The following is a 19,615-nucleotide window of genomic DNA, read 5'->3' on the forward strand; positions in this document are numbered from 1 at the left end:
GAGAAGCCTGCACACAGCAACGAAGAGTAGCCCCCCGCTCACCACAACTAGAGATAACCTGTGTGCAGCAATGAAGACCCAACACAGCCAAAAATAAATAAATAAATAAATAAATAAATGTATTTTTTTAAAAAAGTAAATACAGACCACTTAAAGGCACTGAAACTCACACAATCTTTTATCAAAAGCAGCATTCCAGGAAAACTGTTCTCTTATGAGAGAGAGAAAATAAATCCAGCCCTGCATCAGCCTACTCTTAATAAAATCCATTTACCTAGTCAAATTTAATCCAACCTTAGAAAATCTTGACCATACACAAAACTCTTTTCCCAATGTTCCTTTTCCAACAAACCTTTTGCAACTTCCTGTAGTCATATTATTTTGTCCCTTATTCTTTTCCCATTCAGAAACAACCAGCTCTAGGACAAAATCACCCTTTTCTTTTTTTTTTTTTTTTTTTTTTCCCGGTACACAGGCCTCTCACTGCTGTGGCCTTTCCAGTTGCAGAGCACAGGCTCCAGACGCGCAGGTTCAGTGGCCATGGCTCACGGGCCTAGCCGCTCTGTGGCATGTGGGATCCTCCCGGACCGGGGCACGAACCCGCGTCCCCTGCATCGGCAGGCGGACTCTCAACCACTGCGCCACCAGGGAAGCCCTCTTTTAACAAAATATATTTCCACTCCTCATACCTTCTTTTACTGAAAACGCACATCCTACTTTCCTCAAGCAACCATGAACTGTCTTTACATTAGCATTCCCTGATTGGAATATCCCATAACCTCTAGAAACATGCAACTTCCCAAAGCACTATTTCTTTGCTCAGTGGGGTATGTGGTACAAGACATGTGTTTAATAAAGCCAAACATCTTTAGTTTCCCCCTCATAAAAAGACAAAAGTTGTAAAGTCGTAAATTTAGATCTGTTTAGCAATTAATGTGCCAATATTTCATCTTATTTGAAATGGCCTAGATACTCAATGAATTCCTATCATTTAACTTAATATTGCTTCAAGTTACCAAAATGTGCAGAGACTATTTTAGATGGATATTTCCAAAACATAATTATTCCTATAGAGTTTACCAAAAAGCTCTTACCTCAGTCATATTTACTTAAAAATGTAATCATATCAGGTTATTTTCCCTGTTGACAGATTATATAACAGAAACAATATGCATTTATTGACTTCCAGTAACCCTAGGAACAATGAAAATATTATATTATTCTTAATGTTGATGACCCTAAGACAGGTCTGTATTAAGCCCACAACCTTAAACTAGCTCTAATACCAGATATTAATTTAATATTGAATATTTCCCAGATCACATGAAGGTGGAATGTATTCTGGCGAGTTTTATATTTCTGAGAATGTATATACATGCTCAGTTTCCTTTAAGCCAATTAAATACAGCTCATTTACAAGTTAATGTTTACATAAAGAGAAACAGAACCAGAGATCTCATAGTTTTCCCACTTGAATTTAAAAAGGTCTCTTTTTTTTCCTCAGTCTGGGGGACTACAGATGGATCAGATAGTTCCTAGAGCCCAGGCAGAACAGTTACATTGCAAAGGCAGAGGAGAGAAATGCAAGCTCCTCTCTTTTTTATTCTTTTTAAAATCCCACTAAGTAACCCAAGGCTGGAGTCTCAGGCAATGTGAGCTGTGTTTGTATTTCAAGGCTTAAGTGCTCCACAGGGCCCACAATTTCAGCAGAGACTTGCAGGAGCGGTTGGACAGACAAAACTACGTAAGACAAAGATCCTTTTACTCGACATGTACCACCGACAAAAACTTGACACAAACAAGAACTTTTCAGGATAAAGGGGATGGGAGTGCAGGTGTAAGGATCAAGGGAGAGGTGAAGGGAGGAGAGAAAGACTAAAAAAAAAGAGACAGCAGGAAAATAAAGGTGAGAATACTGGGACAATAGAACTTCCAGCCACTACATGATATGAGGTTTGAATTCTATCACTGTCATAAATCTCCCATCAGGGAGAGCCCACTGGACCAAGGTCTGCATGGTGTGAGGCGAGCCTCTCCGACCTCTGCTTGTCACCCATTGACGGCCAGAGGGAGCATGGTCTCACGTGCTGAGAGGAGTGATACTGTAGCTGCCCAATGTCCACTCTCTCCAAAGGATAAGACAGAGGAGTAGGAAAAGACAGAGAAAGAAGTAGAGAGATATAAGCAGAGGGAAAGGGACAAACAGGAGGGGAAAAGCATTGCATGAATGAGGGTACTGAGGCCCCTAGGGGCCAGAAAGGCAGACTTACCAAATGTGGTGACGAGGTGAGGTTCAGGCGATCTCTTGTCACCCACGGGGAAGCTGCTTTCAGTGGTCCCAGAGGTGACCAGATCCTCTCCCGTGAAGAGGGAGAGGTCCCATGTTGGGTGCCAGAAATCTGTTACTGGTCAGGGTTCTTGGCCTTCCTTAATCAATGAAAATTGGTAAGAGGCCAGACAAGAAATTTGGGCAAGGCTTTACTGGGGGCCCTGCTGCAGCAGGGGGCAGTGAAAACAAGTAACAGGTTCCCTTGCTCGCTCCCGGGTGGGGCTCGCTGGTCCCTTACATGGGGTGAGGTTAGGGGTGTGTCCGGGGGTTGGGCAGGAGGGGTGGCTTAGGTGGTCTGCCCACCCCTTTGATGGTGCACAGGGGGCATGTGCAGTACCCTGTTTTTGCTCCCGGCTCTTCAGAAGTGGCAGTCAGGTTTTTGGTCTTTTTCTATCTTGCTGTTCATAATTTGCCCCAACTGCCCATGCACACAGTACTTTTTAGTCCCTTGTAGTTTCTTCGTATTTTGTTGCTGGAGGAGATGTTTGTCCAGGAGCAAGCACTGCAGCAAAGGGTTCCAGGTCCCAGGTCCCAGCTTGTCTCACCTTTATTTGCCTAGACTTCTCAGACCTGGCGAAGGGACCTGAGGGGCCTCAAGTTAATGTGATTAAAGTCCAGATCTGGGTTTCGAGAGTTCACAACGAAAATGTTACTGAGAAGGGGCTGGGGGACCCCCTCACATGGCCTCCACCACAGAAGACGCGAACTCGCGAAGGCCCCAGCTTTGACCTACCTGAGGCCGGTGCCCAGGGCCGTGAAGTCTGGGACGCATGAGCCCACATGGGGGCCGCTGTCCGGAGACAGGAGGGCGGGATCCCGGGCGTTGGTCCCCCACCCCGCCCCCTCGTGGTGCTGGTGGCAGCAGCGGATGATGCGGCCCCTTTAAATCCCGGCCGCCCCGCCCTTCGCAGCCGACTCCGCGGCGGCCCGGGATCCAGGCCGGGCCGCGGCTCTCACCGCCCAGCCTAGCCCAGCCTGGCCCGGCCCAAGCGCCGAGCCTAGGAGGTCCACTCCCCGCGCCCCAGAGGAGCCGTCAGCGCGGTGCCCGACCCAGTCCCCAATCCGGCAGGCCCGCCCGCATCCCTGCCCGGCCCCGGGCTCCCAGCCCCTCCCCGCCCCGGGGCCGGGGCCCCTGCAGCCTCCAGGTCCCCGCGCCCCGGCCCCGGCCCCCCCGGGCCATGCGGCCTCGGCCCCGCCGGCGCCCACCGCGCACCTGAGGAGATGAGGCTCCGCAATGGCGCCTTCCTGACGCTGCTGCTCTTCTGCCTGTGCGCCTTCCTCTCGCTCTCCTGGTACGCGGCGCTCAGCGGCCAGAAAGGTGAGCCCCTCCCCCGCCGTCGCCCGCCTCGCGCCCCCTCCCACACCTGGGCGCCGGCGGCCGGAGCGGGGTCCGGGCAGCTGCCGCGGAAAGCGGCCGGAAGCCGACGCGGGCGCCCCTTCCCCGCCCGGGCGGTGCGAGAGGACGCCCCTCCCATCCTCGCTCCCACTTGTTTGCTGCTGGAATAACGAAATTCTCCTCTGGCCTGGGCTGGGCCGCGCCGGTGAGCGGGAGTCGGGTGCCCCGTGCGCGCTCAGGACCGGCCTTCGTGAGTACAGTTCTGCCCGTGTTAGGGCGGGTCGCTCCCTCGGGTGAGCTGGGGACCTCAGAGTTCTCAGAGAGGGACAGGGACACAAGGTCACAGAGGTGGCTGTGCCAGAGGGTCCCCAGGGTACCGCTCCAGGCACCTGGGTACACCGATCCTGAGACACGAGTGAGGAGGCAGCCAGACATCCAGGCAGTACCATCACTTCACACCACCTCTCCACCCCAGCCCACTGTGGGTGCGGCTCCCTGGGGCCTCCACAGCCCTCCTCCAGGACATCTGGCCCCAGGACTCCTCCACAGGGATGTGGGTGCTGCGGAATGCTTCCTGTGGCTCCTGGCCCGGGGGGATGCATGGAGGGCCTCATGAGCGCCCCACCCAGTCCTGGCTACCGGTTAACTTATTTTGTGTGGTCTCACCTGAAGTTTGGTTAAGCTGGCCAGTCCACCGTCATGGCCCCTCTGCATCTGGCCAGCACACTTAGGACTGAGGGGGCAGGCCCCAGCACTGGCTGGAGTTGCTCTGTGTTGGTTGGGATGGCTGGGGCTGAGTGGGGCCTTGGCTGAGGGTTGAAGGCTGAGGAGGCGCTCGCAGGCCCTTGTCTACCCAGCCTTTAGCACAGGAGGCACCGGGAAAAGCTGCTTCCTTCCTGCCGTCTGGCTTTCCTGCAGGAGGCCTAAGCAGGATCGGGCTGAGGCCAACTGACCCTCTGCCTCCCTCCCACCTCCTGCTTCCCTGTCCCCCAACAGAGGCTGCGGGAGAAGCTGGAGCCTTTCTGACCCTCCAAGTCCCAGTGTCCCCGCCTGGCTCCTGCCCGCCTGGCTCCTGCCCGCCTGGCTCCTGCCCGCCCAGCTCAGCCCAGCCCTGTTTGGGTGAAGGCCTGGGCTGCCCTAGGGGCTCCAGAGCACCTGAGGGGAGACCCTCTAGGACTTGGTACATGGAGGGCATGGCTGGGGCGGAGTTCTCCGTAGGTGGGGTGTGTCACCTGGGGGAGGGCATTTTGGACCCTTGAGAGAGTGGCCATGTAAGCAGCCTGGCATGGAGGCCAAGGTGGGGCCATATCTGATGGGCTGGGGCACATTTGTTCAGCTGTGAGTGGAGCGATGACCCCTTGCACCTTGTCCTGGGCTAGGCCGCAGTTCCTGTGTGCCTCCTATGGCAGCCACTGGCCCTCAGCCAGGTGTCAGGAACTGCAGCACCAGCCTCCCACCAGGACACCTTCTCTGTGAGTCTGGCTGGCCACAGTGTCCAGGAGTGAGGGGGATACCCATGGCTCCATTTAGAGCCTACGCTCCCTAAGCGGGGCATCGAGGAGGGCCTGTGGAGCAGGAGAGCACCCCTACTCAAAGAAATGTGGGGCTCAGATGCAGGGGTCTTTGTCCCTTGGGTGTGGCAGTCCAGAAGCCTGTGTGACATGTGACAAGAGGGTCACCTGGGCCTTCCCCATCAAGGGCTGTTACTGTTTTGGGAGTCCCAGTAGGGTCTGGTCTTTGGAAGCTTGAAGAGAAGACTGAGTCTGGGCTCTTATATGAACCTTTCTCATTCTTACATTCAGATGACTGCATTAAGCCCATGGGGAAACCAGACTAAGTCTAAGGCCAGACTGGACCTTGGCTTCCAGCTTGCAGTGAGTAGGAGGCTCAGGAGAGGGCTGGCCCAGGCACCGATGCTTAGAGGAAAGGCAGAGGAAGCCATATCTGTAGGGAAGGGAAGAGGTGGGCAAGAAGCCAGAGAGGAAGGGAAAGCAGGAACAGGTGGCATCCTGGAAGCCAAGGGCCAGGAAGGACACATAGGCCTTAGCAAGACGGACCCTAGATACGGGGTTTCAGGCCCACTTTCATATCCAGCCTTGACCAAATTTATGCAGCAGCTCCACTAATGCTCAAACTGTAGCCCTCAGCCAAGCACCTGCTGAAGGTCTCCAGGGGAAACAGCAAACCCTCCAGGGGGGTGGCCTCAGCCACACAGCCCTCCCCAATGTCTGGGCTGTCCCCTCTCTTGGATTTCAGCAATGATGGATGCCTGTCTTGACCACTGGGAGGGTGGGTGCAAGTCCTGGAGAGGAGGTGAACACCTGCACCCTCTCCATGCCCCTGCCCTACTGCAGGACTTTTTAAAAAAATATTTATTTGGCTGCTCCAGGTCTTAGTTGCTGCCCGCGGGATCTTCGTTGCCACCCGCGGGATCTTCGTTGCCACATGTGTGATCTTCCTTGCCATGTGCAGGATCTTTTAGTTGAGACTTGCGAAGTCTTAGTTGCGGCATATGGGATCTAGTTCCCTGACCAGGGATTGAACCTGGGCCCCCTGCATTGGGAGCTCAGAGTCCTAGCCACTGGACCGCAAGGGAAGTCCCCTCACCGCAGGTTAACAGCAGACCTTTGCTGGGCCTGGAACCAGCCTGTGCCCCTCTGAGCCTGTTTCCCCTTCCCTAAGTACAGAGCACAAGGTCTGTGCCCCAGCCTGGCTCTTGAATCTGTTTCTTTAACAAAGAGGGAACCAAAGGGAGGACTGTGGTATCATGGGCTTCAGGTATCCTGATTACTCTGCCTTCTGGTGGAGGAAGGGGCGGGAAAGCCTCCAGTAGTGTGACCACAGCTGCCCCCAGGACTTGGGCAGAAGAAGGCTCCTAGGAAGGGAGGCCAGGGTAGGGAGCAGGCTGTGCCCAGGCCTTGGTGGTCAGGGTGATTCAGGTCAGCAGGGCCCACCGCTGCCACTGGCCTGTCCCCCTGGGGCAGGCTAAGGTTGGACAGAGCTCAGCCTACTTAAAGATCAGAGAAGGCCACGGGTTTGCGGGGGGGCGGGGGGGGACGACAGGGGCAGCAACAGCAGTCAGAGGGGGATGAGGTCTCCTTACCCTCCCTCCACTTCACAGAGGTCCCCACTGCAGGGAGCTGCCTTGGGTGTAGCCAGTAGCACAAGGGCTGCCCCTGCAAGACTCAGCAGCTCCACAACACTGGGGTGGCATTGGGGAGGGCATCAGGGACAATAGGTGGGTGGGTAGGGACCCAGGCAGGAGGGAGGCCACCTGCCTGTGTAGGCAGCTCTGAACTCCCTCCTGCTGGGCCTCAGCACCTCCAGTCCCTCCTCCCTACTGGCAGCTGGGCAGGTGAGTGCTGGGGGTGGCCAGCTCCCTGTTCAAGGGGTCAGGTTTCCAGGGTAACCTGGCCTCAGAACCCAGAGCAGAGCCTCAAAGATCTGGTAACCTGACTCCTGACTCCCTCCCCCAGCAGGGCTGTCCCTGAGCACAGAAGCTTGAAGTGGCCTGGCCTTTGGCCCCATGGGCAGGGTGTGGGAAGGGAGATCGGGCAAGCTGCTAACTCTGGAGTGCCTCATCAAGGATCTGCTTGGCTCCCCTGCCCCTCCCCCCACAGCCTCTCCGTCCTGCGTAGGGGCTACCCCTCCCTCTTCCCCAGGACTTACCACTTCAGCCTCTGCCCCAGCTGCAGAGAGGGGGTGTCCTGAGATGACCGAACTTTGCCTTGGTCATGACCTTTGGTATACCCGATTGTGGGGAGGTGACACCATCCCAGGGCATTCTAGTGGCTGTGACCACCCCTCCTCAAGGGATCAAGGAACATAAGAGTTGCCTGAGGGTGAGAGGGGAGATCTGGAAGGCAACTAGGCCTTGAAGGCTACATGGGTTTTCATCAGGCCCAGAAGAGAAAAGGGGATTCCAGCCAGAAGAGACAGCATGTGTGAAAGCATAGACATCAGACAAGGAAGAGGAGGTGTGTGTGATGGCAAATGAAGAGGGCAAAAGCCGATTAGAAAAGGCCTTGAGAGTGCACAGCCTGGCAGGACCTGGCTGCCTCAGCGGCAGATAACGACGTTGTTGTTGATGTTATTTGTCTCATTCTTGCTCGCTGGGCCCTGCCAGACCAGTGGAGCCAGGTACTTGGCACCCTGGAGATCCCTCTCCACTGTCACGTAGCAGCCCTACCTCTGTGCTGCTTCTGGCCCATGTGCACCCCTAGAGCCTGCACATGGTGCCCAGTTGGAGGTTCTGACACAGGCCCCCCTGGGGTGGCATGGTCTAGGCCTAGGACACATCTCCAGAGAAGCAGGCCTCAGCGCACTTAGAGCTCTTGTCCCCTTTCTGCTGCTGACTTGCTGAGGGACCCCTGACTAGTTTCTCAACTTCATTTGCTCCTCTGAGCATTGGGGGCTGTAACTGCAACAGTCCCGACCCACCCACCCCCGCTGGACTGTGTGAGATTGCAAATCCAGAGCTGGTGCCTAGTGTAGAATGACAACCATGAGGACAGTGACAAATGGGTGCATTGGGCTCAGTACTACTTGCAGGATATGGGGGAGAGTCAAGGGAGGTTTTCTGTCCCCATGGGGCCTTGGGGATGGGGCTGCCTGTGATCTCTGTGAACGGGGATGGGAAGCAAAGTGCAGAGGCTGAAAGAAGGAACAGGGCAAGGTTGGCCTCAATGCCAAGGGCTCCTTGAGGAAGGTCTGGGTCCTTGTGCCCTGGGTGGGACCTTGGGTGCTCTACTTCCTGGAAGGAGGAGATGCTGCAAGGAGAAGCAAGAGGGGGCTTTGGGAGGAGAGGGGAGGGGATGGAGAGGATTCAGTCTGAGCCTTTTCAGCCTCAGCTTAGGTTTGTCTCACCTGGGGCTGGAAGTGGTCCTGTAGCCCTCCCACTTCAGATGTCTCCTCAATGCAGAAAATAAAGGGAGAGCACTGGAGAGGGCTAATTCCCCCAGTGGAGGCTTTTCTTCCCCAAGTGTGAGTGTCACTGTGACTTCAGAGTGACCCTTATGTAACCCCATGTGGCTCACAAGTGGCAGGCATATGAACAGATGTGTAGGCTAACACTCAAGGAGCAGTACCTCAGCTGTATGCTGCCCCCTGGTGACAGCCTGTGTACCACCCACAGGCGATGTGGTGGACGTGTACCAGCGGGAGTTTCTGGCGCTGCGTGACCGGTTGCATGCAGCTGAGCAGGAGAGCCTCAAGCGCTCCAAGGAGCTCAACCTGGTGCTGGACGAGATCAAGAGGGCCGTGTCGGAGAGACAAGCGCTGCGAGACGGAGACAGCAATCGCACCTGGGGCCGCCTAACCGGTGAGCACAGGAGCGGGAAGTGGCAGGGGATGCGAGGCTGATGGCAGACCGCATTGTCTGACCTGTCCCTTCCTGACCCACCCAGAGGATCCACGCCTGAAGCCGTGGAACGTCTCGCACAAGCACGTGCTGCACCTACCCACTGTCTTCCACCACCTGCCACACCTGCTAGCCAAGGAAAGCAGCCTGCAGCCCGCCGTGCGCGTGGGCCAGGGCCGCACCGGAGGTAGGGGCGGGGCCCGGGAGTGGCGGGTGGTGGGACGACCCCCACGCAGTGCCCAGTACCAACCCTCCGCGTCCCTGCAGTGTCAGTGGTGATGGGCATCCCCAGCGTGCGGCGTGAGGTGCACTCGTACCTGACTGACACGCTGCACTCGCTCATCTCAGAGCTAAGCCCACAGGAGAAAGAGGACTCGGTCATCGTGGTGCTGATCGCTGAGGCAAGTGGGCTGGGGCACGGGTCGAGGGGACATTCAGAGGAGGACACATGGCACAAAATAACAAGGAGAATGAAAACAGCAACATTTCGGAGGAAAAAACTCTCAGAAGTTCAATCACCAGTTTCACTCACAAACTTAAGATAAAAAGTTAAAAGGAAAGACATTTTAGCGCCCCCTCGTGGAGATGCTAGTTATAGTCTGTCCCACCCCTTGGACCGAGGTATCTAAAAGGGCTTTTTCTGAGGCACCTGTGACCCCCAGACCCAGCCTTACTTAGCCTTCGGGATGGTGGGCTCACTCCCTCCATGTGGGAGAGAAGGCTGTGTCCTTCCCTCAGCGCTTTCTTCCAGGCCATTTGGGCTGGCAGCCTGGCTCATGGAGGGCACTTGGTCTCCCCACAGACTGACCCACAGTATACCTCGCTGGTGACGGAGAATATCAAGGCCTTGTGAGTACAGACAGCCCGACAAGGCTGGTGGAGGGAGGACCCTTTGCGGGGTGTTGGGCAGACAGGTGCCGGCTGTGCCCCCCCCCAGCAAGATGCGCCATCCCTCTGTGGGAAAGGGTGCTTCCCCTCTTGATGAAAGGGGGTGGGCATGTAGAGATGACCCAACCCCTCTGGACCCTCAGTGCCTCAGTAGGATGGGTGTGGTGTCAGGGGATGTCTGCCTGGTGGGCCTTAAGAAAAGGACGGGGTCTAGCTAGCTCAGCTCTGTCCCTGCTCCAGTCCCTGGAGGCTGCACACTCACTGGGTCTTCCTGTCCCCCAGGTTCCCTACAGAGATCCATTCTGGGCTCCTAGAGGTCATCTCCCCTTCTCCCCACTTCTACCCTGACTTCTCCCGCCTCCGAGAGTCCTTTGGGGACCCCAAGGAGAGAGTCAGGTACTAGCACTACCCACCTCCCTGTGCCCCCAGCACCTGCCCACCTGTGCTAAGAACCTAGTCTGTGGGTGTATGAGTCCTGGGCACTTCGCTGCAGTGCCTCCATTGTTCCATTGGAGGACCCCTGCATGGGGGGGTGGGGGTTTCCTACCCACTCAGTGGCCTCTGTGGTAGCCACATTGGAGGTGGAGGGGGTCTGAGCTCTTGAGGCCCCTGCCCCTGGCCCACAGGTGGAGGACCAAACAGAACCTTGATTACTGCTTCCTCATGATGTATGCGCAGTCCAAAGGCATTTACTACGTGCAGGTGAGCACTGAGACCCTGTTCTGTCCCTTTTCCCCCTGGACCCTGGATGGGCCTGGGTGGCAAGCCCTGCCCTGCCCCTGTGCCCATCCTGAGTCCCGGCCCCCTTCTACCTACCCACCACTGTGCAGCTGGAGGATGACATCATAGCCAAGCCCAACTACCTGAGCACCATGAAGAACTTCGCACTCCAGCAGCCCTCGGAGGACTGGATGATCCTGGAGTTCTCCCAGCTGGGCTTCATTGGTGTGCCACCCCCCTCCCTGCCCCGCTGACCTAACCAAAATATCTCCATCCAGCCCACTTCTGCCTCTGTCATCATCTCTCAGTCCCACGCCCTGTTCCGAGCCCTAGTACCATGCAGTGTGGTGCTCTGAGCCTTTGCCTGGAGTGCCCGCTGCAGCCCCACCTGGCCTGTTCCTGCCTGCCCTCTGCATCGGGATGTTTGGGCTCACCATCCCGTCTGCTTTCTTGTTACCTGCACCTGCCTGCAGCCAGCCAGAGGTTTTGCTGTGGGACCCTTCCCAGAGTCCCCCACAGGGACTAAGAGGAAGTAGGGCAGGGCAGAGCTGCCTACTCAGCACCCCTTTCCCTCCAATCCCACCTCCAGGGAAGATGTTCAAGTCACTGGACTTGAGCGTCATTGTGGAGTTCATCCTCATGTTCTACCGGGACAAGCCCATCGACTGGCTCCTAGACCATATTCTGTGGGTGAAGGTCTGCAATCCTGAGAAGGATGCGGTGAGCAGAGCCTGCACAGAGGCGGGAGGGGGCGGTGGAGCAAGCAGCCTCCAGTAGGGACTGTGTCGGTGACCATGCACCTGACAGGAGGAGACTGCGCTGCTGGCTGGAGGAGTTTCTGTCTTCAGAGGTAGAGTTGAGTTGAGCCCTAGCGTGTGTCACCCTCCCTCCACAGAAGCACTGTGACCGGCAGAAGGCCAACCTGCGGATCCGCTTTAAGCCATCCCTCTTCCAGCACGTGGGCACTCACTCCTCACTGGCGGGCAAGATCCAGAAACTGAAGGTGGGCAGTGCCACACTCAAGCCTAGTTGAGTACAGCAGAGCCTGGGCTGAGGTTGGACAAGGAGGTAGCAGGGCAAGTCCAGGGCCCACCCTAACACCATTGTCCCTCCTCCACTGTAGGACAAGGACTTTGGGAAGCAGGCACTGCGGAAGGAGCATGTGAACCCGCCAGCGGAAGTGAGCACGAGCCTCAAGACATACCAGCACTTCACCCTGGAGAAGGCCTACCTGCGCGAGGATTTCTTCTGGGCCTTCACACCCGCTGCAGGGGACTTCATCCGCTTCCGCTTCTTCCAGCCACTGCGACTGGAGCGGTCAGTGCCAGTGCCCACAGGTCCACCTTGGGGGAGGGACAGGGTGGCTACCAGGGTAGAGGCCTACCACAAATTTCTGAACCTGCAGATTTCCCTCTGTGACCCTCCCCTGCAAATTACTTAACCTTATTAAGTATTCTTATCTGAAAAGTGGGGCTCAGAACAGTAGTCACTTTGTAAAGACTAAGTCCAGCAGTGCCCACAGGAGCTCAGTGACATTGCCCATCACCATTGTCCTTACAAGTAAGGCCCTGGTTGCCTTGCACAGTCCAACGGCTGCCCCGGGTGGTGCCCAGCCTCACCCAGTACCTCAGGGCCCACCTACTGCACTCCTAGCCCAGGCCTGGCCTTTCTCTGCTGGGTAGTGTGCCTGGGCAGTGCCCCACCCCTGCAGCAGCTCACAGGCCTGTCTGGCCACAGGTTCTTCTTCCGAAGTGGGAACATTGAGCACCCAGAGGACAAGCTCTTCAACACATCTGTGGAGGTGCTGCCCTTTGATGTGAGTGTAGTAGCAGGTGGGTGTGCACTGAGGCCTGCCCCTTCCACAGCCACTGGCTTCAGCCCCTTGATTTTGTCCCCAGAACCTCCAGTCAGACAAGGAGGCCCTGCAGGAGGGCCGTTCAGCCACTCTCCAGTACCCTCGGAGCTCTGATGGCTACCTCCAGATCGGTGAGTGAGGGGCAGTCAAGTGGAGGTGAGGGGAGAGCCAGGAGTCTTGGGACAACCTCTCATTGCTGCACTCCCCCAGGCTCTTTCTACAAGGGTGTGGCACAGGGAGAAGTGGACCCAGCCTTTGGCCCCCTGGAAGCACTGCGCCTCTCCATCCAGACAGACTCGCCGGTGTGGGTCATTCTGAGTGAGGTGATATAGGGCAGGGCTGGGTACAGGGAATGGGGAGCTGTACCAAATAGCTAGACCAGGGCTGCTCTCTGAGACCCCAGCTGACACTGAGCCCTGCTCTTCCAGATCTTCCTGAAAAAGGCTGACTAAGCCAAGGGCTTCTGAGGGTGCGTTTTGGCTGGCCCTGAAGCCCACGAGACCTGGGATGTCGTCGCCGCTGCCCCCGGAGGGCCAGGCGCGGCCACCCCAGTCTGAGGGGTTCTGCCTGGCACCCCACTCCATTGGCCTGGGGTGGCCGCTGGCCCGGAGGCCCCAGGAACTGGTGCTGCCCCGCCCTCCGGCCGCGGGGAAGAGGCAGGAGGCCCCCACACTGTGCCTGAGGCCGGTCCGCGCCGCCCGGAACCGTTCGCATCCTGGCCCCCTTGAGCCAGACCTTTATAGAAGAGCCTTTTCCTGGGCGCCCACTGTCTCCGCGCGAACACTGGAATGCATATACTACTTTATGTGCTGTGTTTTTTATTCTTGGATACATTTGATTTTTTTCACGTTAAGTCCACATATACTTCTATAAGAGCGCTCCTTGTAATAAAGGGTTAATGAAGTGTGTGCCTGCTCCGAGCTCACAGCCTGGCGCCTAGCCGCCCAGCGATACCACCCGGCGACCCCGCCCTCCGCGCAGTTCCGCAGGACCTCGCTCGCATTCTCTGGGAGGGTCCCGGCAGCCCGGTGGTAACTCGCTGATGGAGCTGGTGCGGAATCTGGGTCCACGCCCCCAAACCGCCCCCACTTCCGTGATAACCCTCCTCGGAGCGCGCCCCCTAGCGCCCATCATACCTCCCCAAGTGCCTGCAGCCGCCTCTCACCAAAGGCATCCCCCCACCTCCTCCTCCCACTCCTTCCTGGGTCTCAGTCCCACCTTTTCCACCGTCTCCAAGGCCCTGCTCCTGTCCCCAATCTGTGACTCATTTTAGGTCCTCCCATCCATCTCAGGGCCTTTGTTTTTGCCCTGCTTTGAAAGCTCCTCTGCCTGCTCAGCTAAAAGTCACCTTTTTAGGGACTCTTCCCGGCCAGCAGGCCTTCCCCAGATCTGGTCCCCCGAGACACTAGGACGTTTACGGGAGAGCGCCTCTTAAAACTACATTAAGTTCATCGTCGTTCTCCGCTGGCCGCAACAGGTTGCCCTGAACACTGCATTGTTCTAGATGCCGGTAACCGAGTACCGACCCAAAAAAAGCCCCTCGTATCGGCTGTGAAGTCCAGGGTATGAGGAATAGGGCGGCTGAGGGTCAGTGGAGAGGCAGGCCTCATAGGAGGGGGACAGGCGAGGAAAGAGCTGACCGCAGGGAGGAGGAGCCGTGGGGTGAGCCCCGGCGGGAAAGGATGTGTGACTAGCAGCGTGGGGGAGCAGGGCGGGAGAGGACCGGACCCAGGGCCCGATCGAGCCCCTGCACGAGAGAGGCCTCTTTCCTTCCGCAGCCCGACAGACTGCTGTGGCCTGAAGCTAGGCCCCTCCAAGCTCTACAACCCGCAGGGCGCAACCCACTCCAACCCAGACAGTGCACTCGAGATCACGCTTTAATGAGAGACTGGGATGGGGGCGAGCACCCTCCCCCGTCCTCCAGGAGGCTCCGCCCACCCGGCGTCCTCCGTCTCAGGCCTTCTGCAGCAGTTTCTGGAACTGTCCGAGGAGCGCGGCCGGGAGGAAGTGGGCGAGTAGGCCAAGCGCCGCCAACGCCACGAGAAGCCACAGCGCGTACGCGCTCGCGTACAGCGGGGGCAGCCTGCGGGCAGTGCTCAGCGGGGGCGGGGCGGGGGCAATGGCCCCACCCCAACCCTACGGCCCGCCTCCACCAGGGCCCGCCCACCTGCCCCCAAAAGGGAACCGCCTCCAACCAGTCTCCTGGTCCCGCCCGGCATCCGCTTGCGGCCTCTGCTGTCAAGACCCTGCCCACAAGCCAAGCCACCTTTCCCCGCCCCGGTGGACCTCCCGGGAGCCCCGCCCCGGTTCTCACCTTTGCTGCGCAGATCTCGCGTAGCCCTGAAAGTAGCGGAGGCGCGCGAACAGGTATACCAGGCCACACAGTGCTGCCGCCCCTGGGAAAGGGCAGGGCGGGGTGGGGTGAGCCCGCTGATGCGGGGACCCCCGTGGCTCTAGTGCGTGCGCCCCTGGCCCGCTCTCAGACCTTCGTGAAAGAAGATGCCGGCGACCCAGAGCGTGGCGAGGAACAGCGGGAAATACTCGCTGCAGTTCACTCTGCGGTGGGGGAGGAGCGGCATAAGGGCGCCGGCCTGGGGCCTCCGAGCCTGACCGCCCGGGGCTGCCTAGCTCCCTGCCCCGCGCCCTCCCACCGCGCCTCACTGGGCTCGGTAGATGCGCTGGAACTCCGGCGGGCCGGTGGTGAGCGGCGGAGACACGTGGAAGGCCCTGCGCGCCGAGATCACCTGCAGCGAGAAGTAGGCTGGGGGAGGAGGTGTTGCCGGAGTCAGATCTGGCACCCAGACTCCCGGCCCCGCCTCCAGTCTGGCCGCGCATCTTTTCTTTTCCCAGCTCCACACCCTGCTCGTCACGACTCCCCTTTAAAAGCCCGACCAAGGGACCCGCCAGCCCCTGCTCTTCGAGCTTGCCCTGTGTCCACGACACTCAGTGGGGAGGGCAGGGTGCCGGCCTGGGGCTCTGAGAGGCCCTGTCCAGCCCAGTGAGTGTAAGGGAAGGGATGACACGTCACAGGATACCTGCCCGCAGGACTTTGCTCCTGAATCATTTCACTTGCAAAACACAGGCAAATGTCCAACTCCCACCCTCTAGGCCTGGACTTTGGCCCAGGTCCCTGGAATGAGAGTGCCACCTGAGGGCAGAGTTGGCTGCATCCTTCCAGGTACAGAGGATCACACACCCTGTGGCCAACTGTCCCTGCTCCGCCACCCACAGAGCTCACCAGGAGGGACCTCCCGACCAAGCCTGGGTCGCTGTGCCTCCAAACTGTGGTGTGGGTTCCTGCCTCAGTTTCTCTGTTCAGGCTCTGCCTCAATCTGACAGACACCCTCTCCTCTGCCCCCAGGTGGTTACGGCTGGGACTATTCTAGTCCAACCCCAAGCCACCAGGGCTCTGCCCCTCTCCCTTCCAACATGGGTGGGTACAGAGGGTGGGCTGGCCCTTGAGGGTCTGAGTGCACAGGAGCCCTTCTCTTCGCCTGAGGCCAGGTGCCCACCACACAAACAGTCCCAGTACTGGGTGTCTCCAACTATCTTCCTGCAAGTCCCATGGCCCTGGTGCCCTTGGTGCCAGGCCCTCTGCAGACATATCCCAACCTTAGCGCACTGTGGATACCAAGGGTAGCCTTGCCAGCACAGTGTATGTGAAGAAGGGCTGAGGGCCAAGCTTACTGGTATGGCTGGAGATCAAGTCAGCCTGTCTGCTCAGCCACTCCAGGGCCCCTGCCCCAGGCTGTGTCTTGTCCTAGCCCATACAGTGTGAGGCAATGGTGTCCTCCAAAGCCAGAATATCTATCCCAGGAATGTGTCTCTAGGGCTGGTCTGAGAAGGGCACCAAGCAGGCAACTTTGGGGGCCAAAAAGCAGGTTTCAACCCTGTCTAGCTCCACATGGTTCCAGCATAGAGAGGGTGACTTTGAAGGCAGGCCCAGGGGATGGGGCCCTCCCACTGGGACACCCAGAGAGGGGACCGCTGGGGAGGGCAGGGATCAGCTGGAGTAGGGCTGCATCAAGCCCATGGCTGTCCCACTTCTGTACTCACCATCAGAACACCCATTCATCCTGGCACCCTGCCCCCCTGCTCAGGCCCTAGAGCCCAACATAGCTGGATGCCCCACCTGCTCCCTGAAAGCCCCTGCCCTCCTCCAGGGTTCTTTATGCTAGCTGAGGTACCACCCTCCAACCCCAAGCCAGGCAGCCCCCATGCCTACCTCAGTTGTTCCTCAGGGGCCATTTTCGATTTCGCTGCCCATCCCCTAGGTTGGGTACCTCTCAGCCTTGGTCCCTGCTCAGGGTTTCACAGTTTGCCCTGCAGACACCCCTCCAGGGCTTCCCCCTCCCCACTTGGGGAAAATGCAAGCCCCTCAGCCCTCTGGTGGGGGCCAGAAGAGCTTTCATACCAGGAGTCTGGGCTGTCCCTCACCTGGGCCTGGACCCCAGCACCTCCCCAGTGCCTAGAGGGCAGAAGGCAGACTGCAGGGGTCCGAAGCCCACCCACTGCCAGAGCAGAAGCCAGCCCACCTTGCTGCAAGACTCCCAGGAGGGTGACAGAGGCCAAAAGAGCCACTTCGTCCTTCATGGTGGCGGTGGCTCTGTCGGGCCAGGCTGGACTCTGAGAGGGCTAGCTGTGGGGCTCTTATCACCCTTGTCTGCTGCTCAGAGGCTGGCCCAGAAGAGGAAGAGTGGCGCGCTCTCCCCGCCCCTTCTCAGTGGAGGGGGTTGGGGAAGGGGGCGTGACCATTGCCTGAGAGACCTGGGGAGCCTGGTCAGGCTGAGCAAGTGGAAACCAGGGCCAGAGCTTCCCTGGTGGCGCAGTGTTAAGAATCCGTGAACACAGCCTGCAGGGGGTTAGTGCACCACGGCTAGCCGAGAGGGAGTCCGGGGAAAAGTCTGGACCTGCCGAAGAGGCAAGAGACTTTTTCTTCCCTCTTTGTTTCCTGGTGCGCGAGGAGAGGGGATTAAGAGCGCTGCTTAAAGGAGCTCCAGAGACCCGCGGCTAACAGCGCGGACCCCAGAGACGGGCATGAGACGCTAAGGCTGCTGCTGCCGCCACCAAGAAGCATGTGTGCGAGCACAGGTCACTATCCACACCCCCCTTCCGGGGAGCCTGTGCAGCCCGCCACTGCCAGGGTCCGGGGATCCAGGGACAACTCCCCTGGGAGAACGCACGGCGCGCCTCAGGCTGGTACAACGTCACGCTGGCCTCTGCCGCCGCAGGCTCGCCCCGCACTCCGTACCCCTCCCTCCCCCCGGCCTGAGTGAGCCAGAGTCCCCGAAGCAGCTGCTCTTTTAACCCCGTCCTGTCTGAGCGAAGAACAGACGCCCTCTGGCGACCTACACGCAGAGGCGGGGCCAAATCCAAAACTGAGCCCCTGGAGCTGTGAGAACAAAGAAGAGAAAGGGAAATCTCTCCCAGCAGCCTCAGAAGCAGCGGATTAAAGCTCCACAATCAACTTGATGTACCCTGCATCTGTGGAATATATGAATAGACAACAAATCATCCCAAATTGAGGAAGTGGACTTTGAGAGCAAGATTTATGATTTTTTCCCCTTTTCCTCTTTTTGTGTGTATGTGTATGCTTCTGTGTGAGATTTTGTCTGTATAGCTTTGCTTCCACCATTTGTCCTAGGGTTCTATCCATCCGTCTTTTTTTTTTCTTAAAAATTTTTTTTCTTAATAATTATTTTTTATTTTAATAACTTTATTTTATCTTCTTTCTTTCTTTCCTTCCTTCCCTCCTTCCTTCCTTTTTCCCTCCCTCCCTCCCTTCCTCCTTTCTTTCTTTCTTTCTTTCTTTCTTTCTTTCTCTCTCTCTCTCTTTTTCTTTCTTTCTACTTTTTCTCCCTTTTATTCTGAGCCATGTGGATGAAAGCCTCTTAGTGCTGCAGCCAGGAGTCAGTGCTGTGCCTCTGAGGTGGGAGAGCCAACTTCAGGACACTGGTCCACAAGAGACCTCCCAGCTCCACATAATATCAAACGGCAAAAATCTCCCAGAGATCTCCATCTCAACACCAGCACCCAGCTTCACTCAACGACCAGCAAGCTACAGTGCTGGACACCCTATGCCAAACAACTAGCAAGAAAGGAACACAGCCCCATCCATTAGCAGAGAGGCTGCCTAAAATCATAATAAGTCCACAGACACCCCAAAACACACCACCAGACGTGGACCTGCCCACCAGAAAGACAAGATCCAGCCTTATCCACCAGAACACAGGCACTAGTCCCCTCCACCAGGAAGCCTACACAACCCACTGAACCAACTTTAGCCACTGGGGACAGACACCAAAAACAACAGGAACTGCGAACCTGCAGCCTGCAAAAAGGAGACCCCAAACACAGTAAGATAAGCAAAATGAAAAGACAGAAAAACACACAGCAGATGAAGGAGCAAGATAAAAACCCACCAGACCTAACAAATGAAGAGGAAATAGGCAGTCTACCTGAAAAGGAATTCAGAATAACGATAGTAAAGATGATCCAAAATCTTGGAAATAGAATAGAGAAAATGCAAGAAACATTTAACAAGGATCTAGAAGAACTAAAGATGAAACAAGCAACGATGAACAACACAATAAATGAAATTAAAAATACTCTAGATGGGATCAATAGCAGAATAACTGAGGCAGAAGAACGGATAAGTGACCTGGAAGATAAAGTACTGGAAATAACTACTGCAGAACAGAATAAAGAAAAAAGAATGAAAAGAACTGAGGACAGTCTCAGAGACCTCTGGGACAACATTAAACGCACCAACATTCGAATTATATGGGTTTCAGAAGAAGAAGAGAAAAAGAAAGGGACTGAGAAAATATTTGAAGAGATTATAGTTGAAAACTTCCCTAATATGGGAAAGGAAATAGTTAATCAAGTCCAGGAAACACAGAGAGTCCCATACAGGATAAATCCAAGGAGAAATACGCCAAGACACATATTAATCAAACTGTCAAAAATTAAATACAAAGAAAATATATTAAAAGCAGCAAGGGAAAACCAACAAAAAACACACAAGGGAATCCCCATAATGTTAACAGCTGATCTTTCAGCAGAAACTCTGCAAGCCAGAAGGGACTGGCAGGACATATTTAAAGTGAGGAAGGAGAAAAACCTGCA

At 56.8% G+C, this 19,615-nt stretch overlaps 2 protein-coding genes across 9 annotated transcripts; one reads left to right on the forward strand and one right to left on the reverse strand.

Moving 5' to 3' along the window:
- The first annotated feature begins 3,239 nt into the window (after positions 1-3,239).
- MGAT4B (alpha-1,3-mannosyl-glycoprotein 4-beta-N-acetylglucosaminyltransferase B) lies at positions 3,240-13,391 on the forward strand. 7 transcript variants are annotated; one of them, XM_060144415.1, is made up of 15 exons: positions 3,245-3,647; positions 8,800-8,985; positions 9,071-9,211; positions 9,373-9,425; positions 9,827-9,873; positions 10,195-10,308; positions 10,539-10,614; positions 10,743-10,857; positions 11,222-11,352; positions 11,528-11,635; positions 11,756-11,949; positions 12,370-12,448; positions 12,531-12,618; positions 12,698-12,810; positions 12,916-13,391. In XM_060144415.1, the coding sequence occupies exons 1-15, from the start codon at positions 3,551-3,553 to the stop codon at positions 12,937-12,939; spliced, it is 1,566 nt and encodes a 521-aa protein (XP_060000398.1). In that variant the 5' UTR covers positions 3,245-3,550; the 3' UTR covers positions 12,940-13,391. The 7 variants fall into 7 exon arrangements, 6 of the variants coding, with proteins under 6 accessions (XP_060000397.1, XP_060000400.1, XP_060000398.1 ...); XM_060144413.1 differs by having other exon boundaries at positions 3,246-3,647; positions 9,292-9,425; XM_060144414.1 differs by lacking the exon at positions 12,370-12,448 and having other exon boundaries at positions 3,241-3,647; positions 9,292-9,425; positions 11,528-11,660.
- A 960-nt stretch (positions 13,392-14,351) lies between these two features.
- On the reverse strand, positions 14,352-17,489 carry LTC4S (leukotriene C4 synthase). Of its 2 annotated transcripts, none has more exons than XM_060144422.1 (5): positions 17,023-17,489; positions 15,149-15,248; positions 14,973-15,043; positions 14,802-14,883; positions 14,352-14,467 (listed from the first exon to the last, which is right to left on the reverse strand). In XM_060144422.1, the coding sequence occupies exons 1-5, from the start codon at positions 17,078-17,080 to the stop codon at positions 14,365-14,367; spliced, it is 414 nt and encodes a 137-aa protein (XP_060000405.1). In that variant the 5' UTR covers positions 17,081-17,489; the 3' UTR covers positions 14,352-14,364. The 2 variants fall into 2 exon arrangements, with proteins under 2 accessions (XP_060000405.1, XP_060000404.1); XM_060144421.1 differs by having other exon boundaries at positions 14,352-14,570.
- Between the last annotated feature and the right edge of the window lie 2,126 nt (positions 17,490-19,615).

The sequence above is a fragment of the Lagenorhynchus albirostris genome, chromosome 3 (genome assembly GCF_949774975.1).
Source record: "Lagenorhynchus albirostris chromosome 3, mLagAlb1.1, whole genome shotgun sequence".
In the NCBI taxonomy this organism is placed as follows: domain Eukaryota; kingdom Metazoa; phylum Chordata; class Mammalia; order Artiodactyla; family Delphinidae; genus Lagenorhynchus; species Lagenorhynchus albirostris.

Excerpts from the sequence above, each read along its gene's own strand:
- MGAT4B (XM_060144413.1), top strand. The coding sequence starts at position 3,551 with ATGAGGCTCCGCAATGGCGCCTTCCTGACGCTGCTGCTCTTCTGCCTG. Across the intron at positions 3,648-8,799 it reads GGCGCTCAGCGGCCAGAAAG|GCGATGTGGTGGACGTGTAC; the intron begins GTGAGCCCCTCC and ends TACCACCCACAG. Across the intron at positions 12,811-12,915 it reads TGTGGGTCATTCTGAGTGAG|ATCTTCCTGAAAAAGGCTGA; the intron begins GTGATATAGGGC and ends CTGCTCTTCCAG.
- LTC4S (XM_060144421.1), bottom strand. The coding sequence starts at position 17,080 with ATGAAGGACGAAGTGGCTCTTTTGGCCTCTGTCACCCTCCTGGGAGTC. Across the intron at positions 15,044-15,148 it reads CAGCGCATCTACCGAGCCCA|AGTGAACTGCAGCGAGTATT; the intron begins GTGAGGCGCGGT and ends CCCCCACCGCAG. Across the intron at positions 14,884-14,972 it reads CGGCATCTTCTTTCACGAAG|GGGCGGCAGCACTGTGTGGC; the intron begins GTCTGAGAGCGG and ends GCCCTTTCCCAG.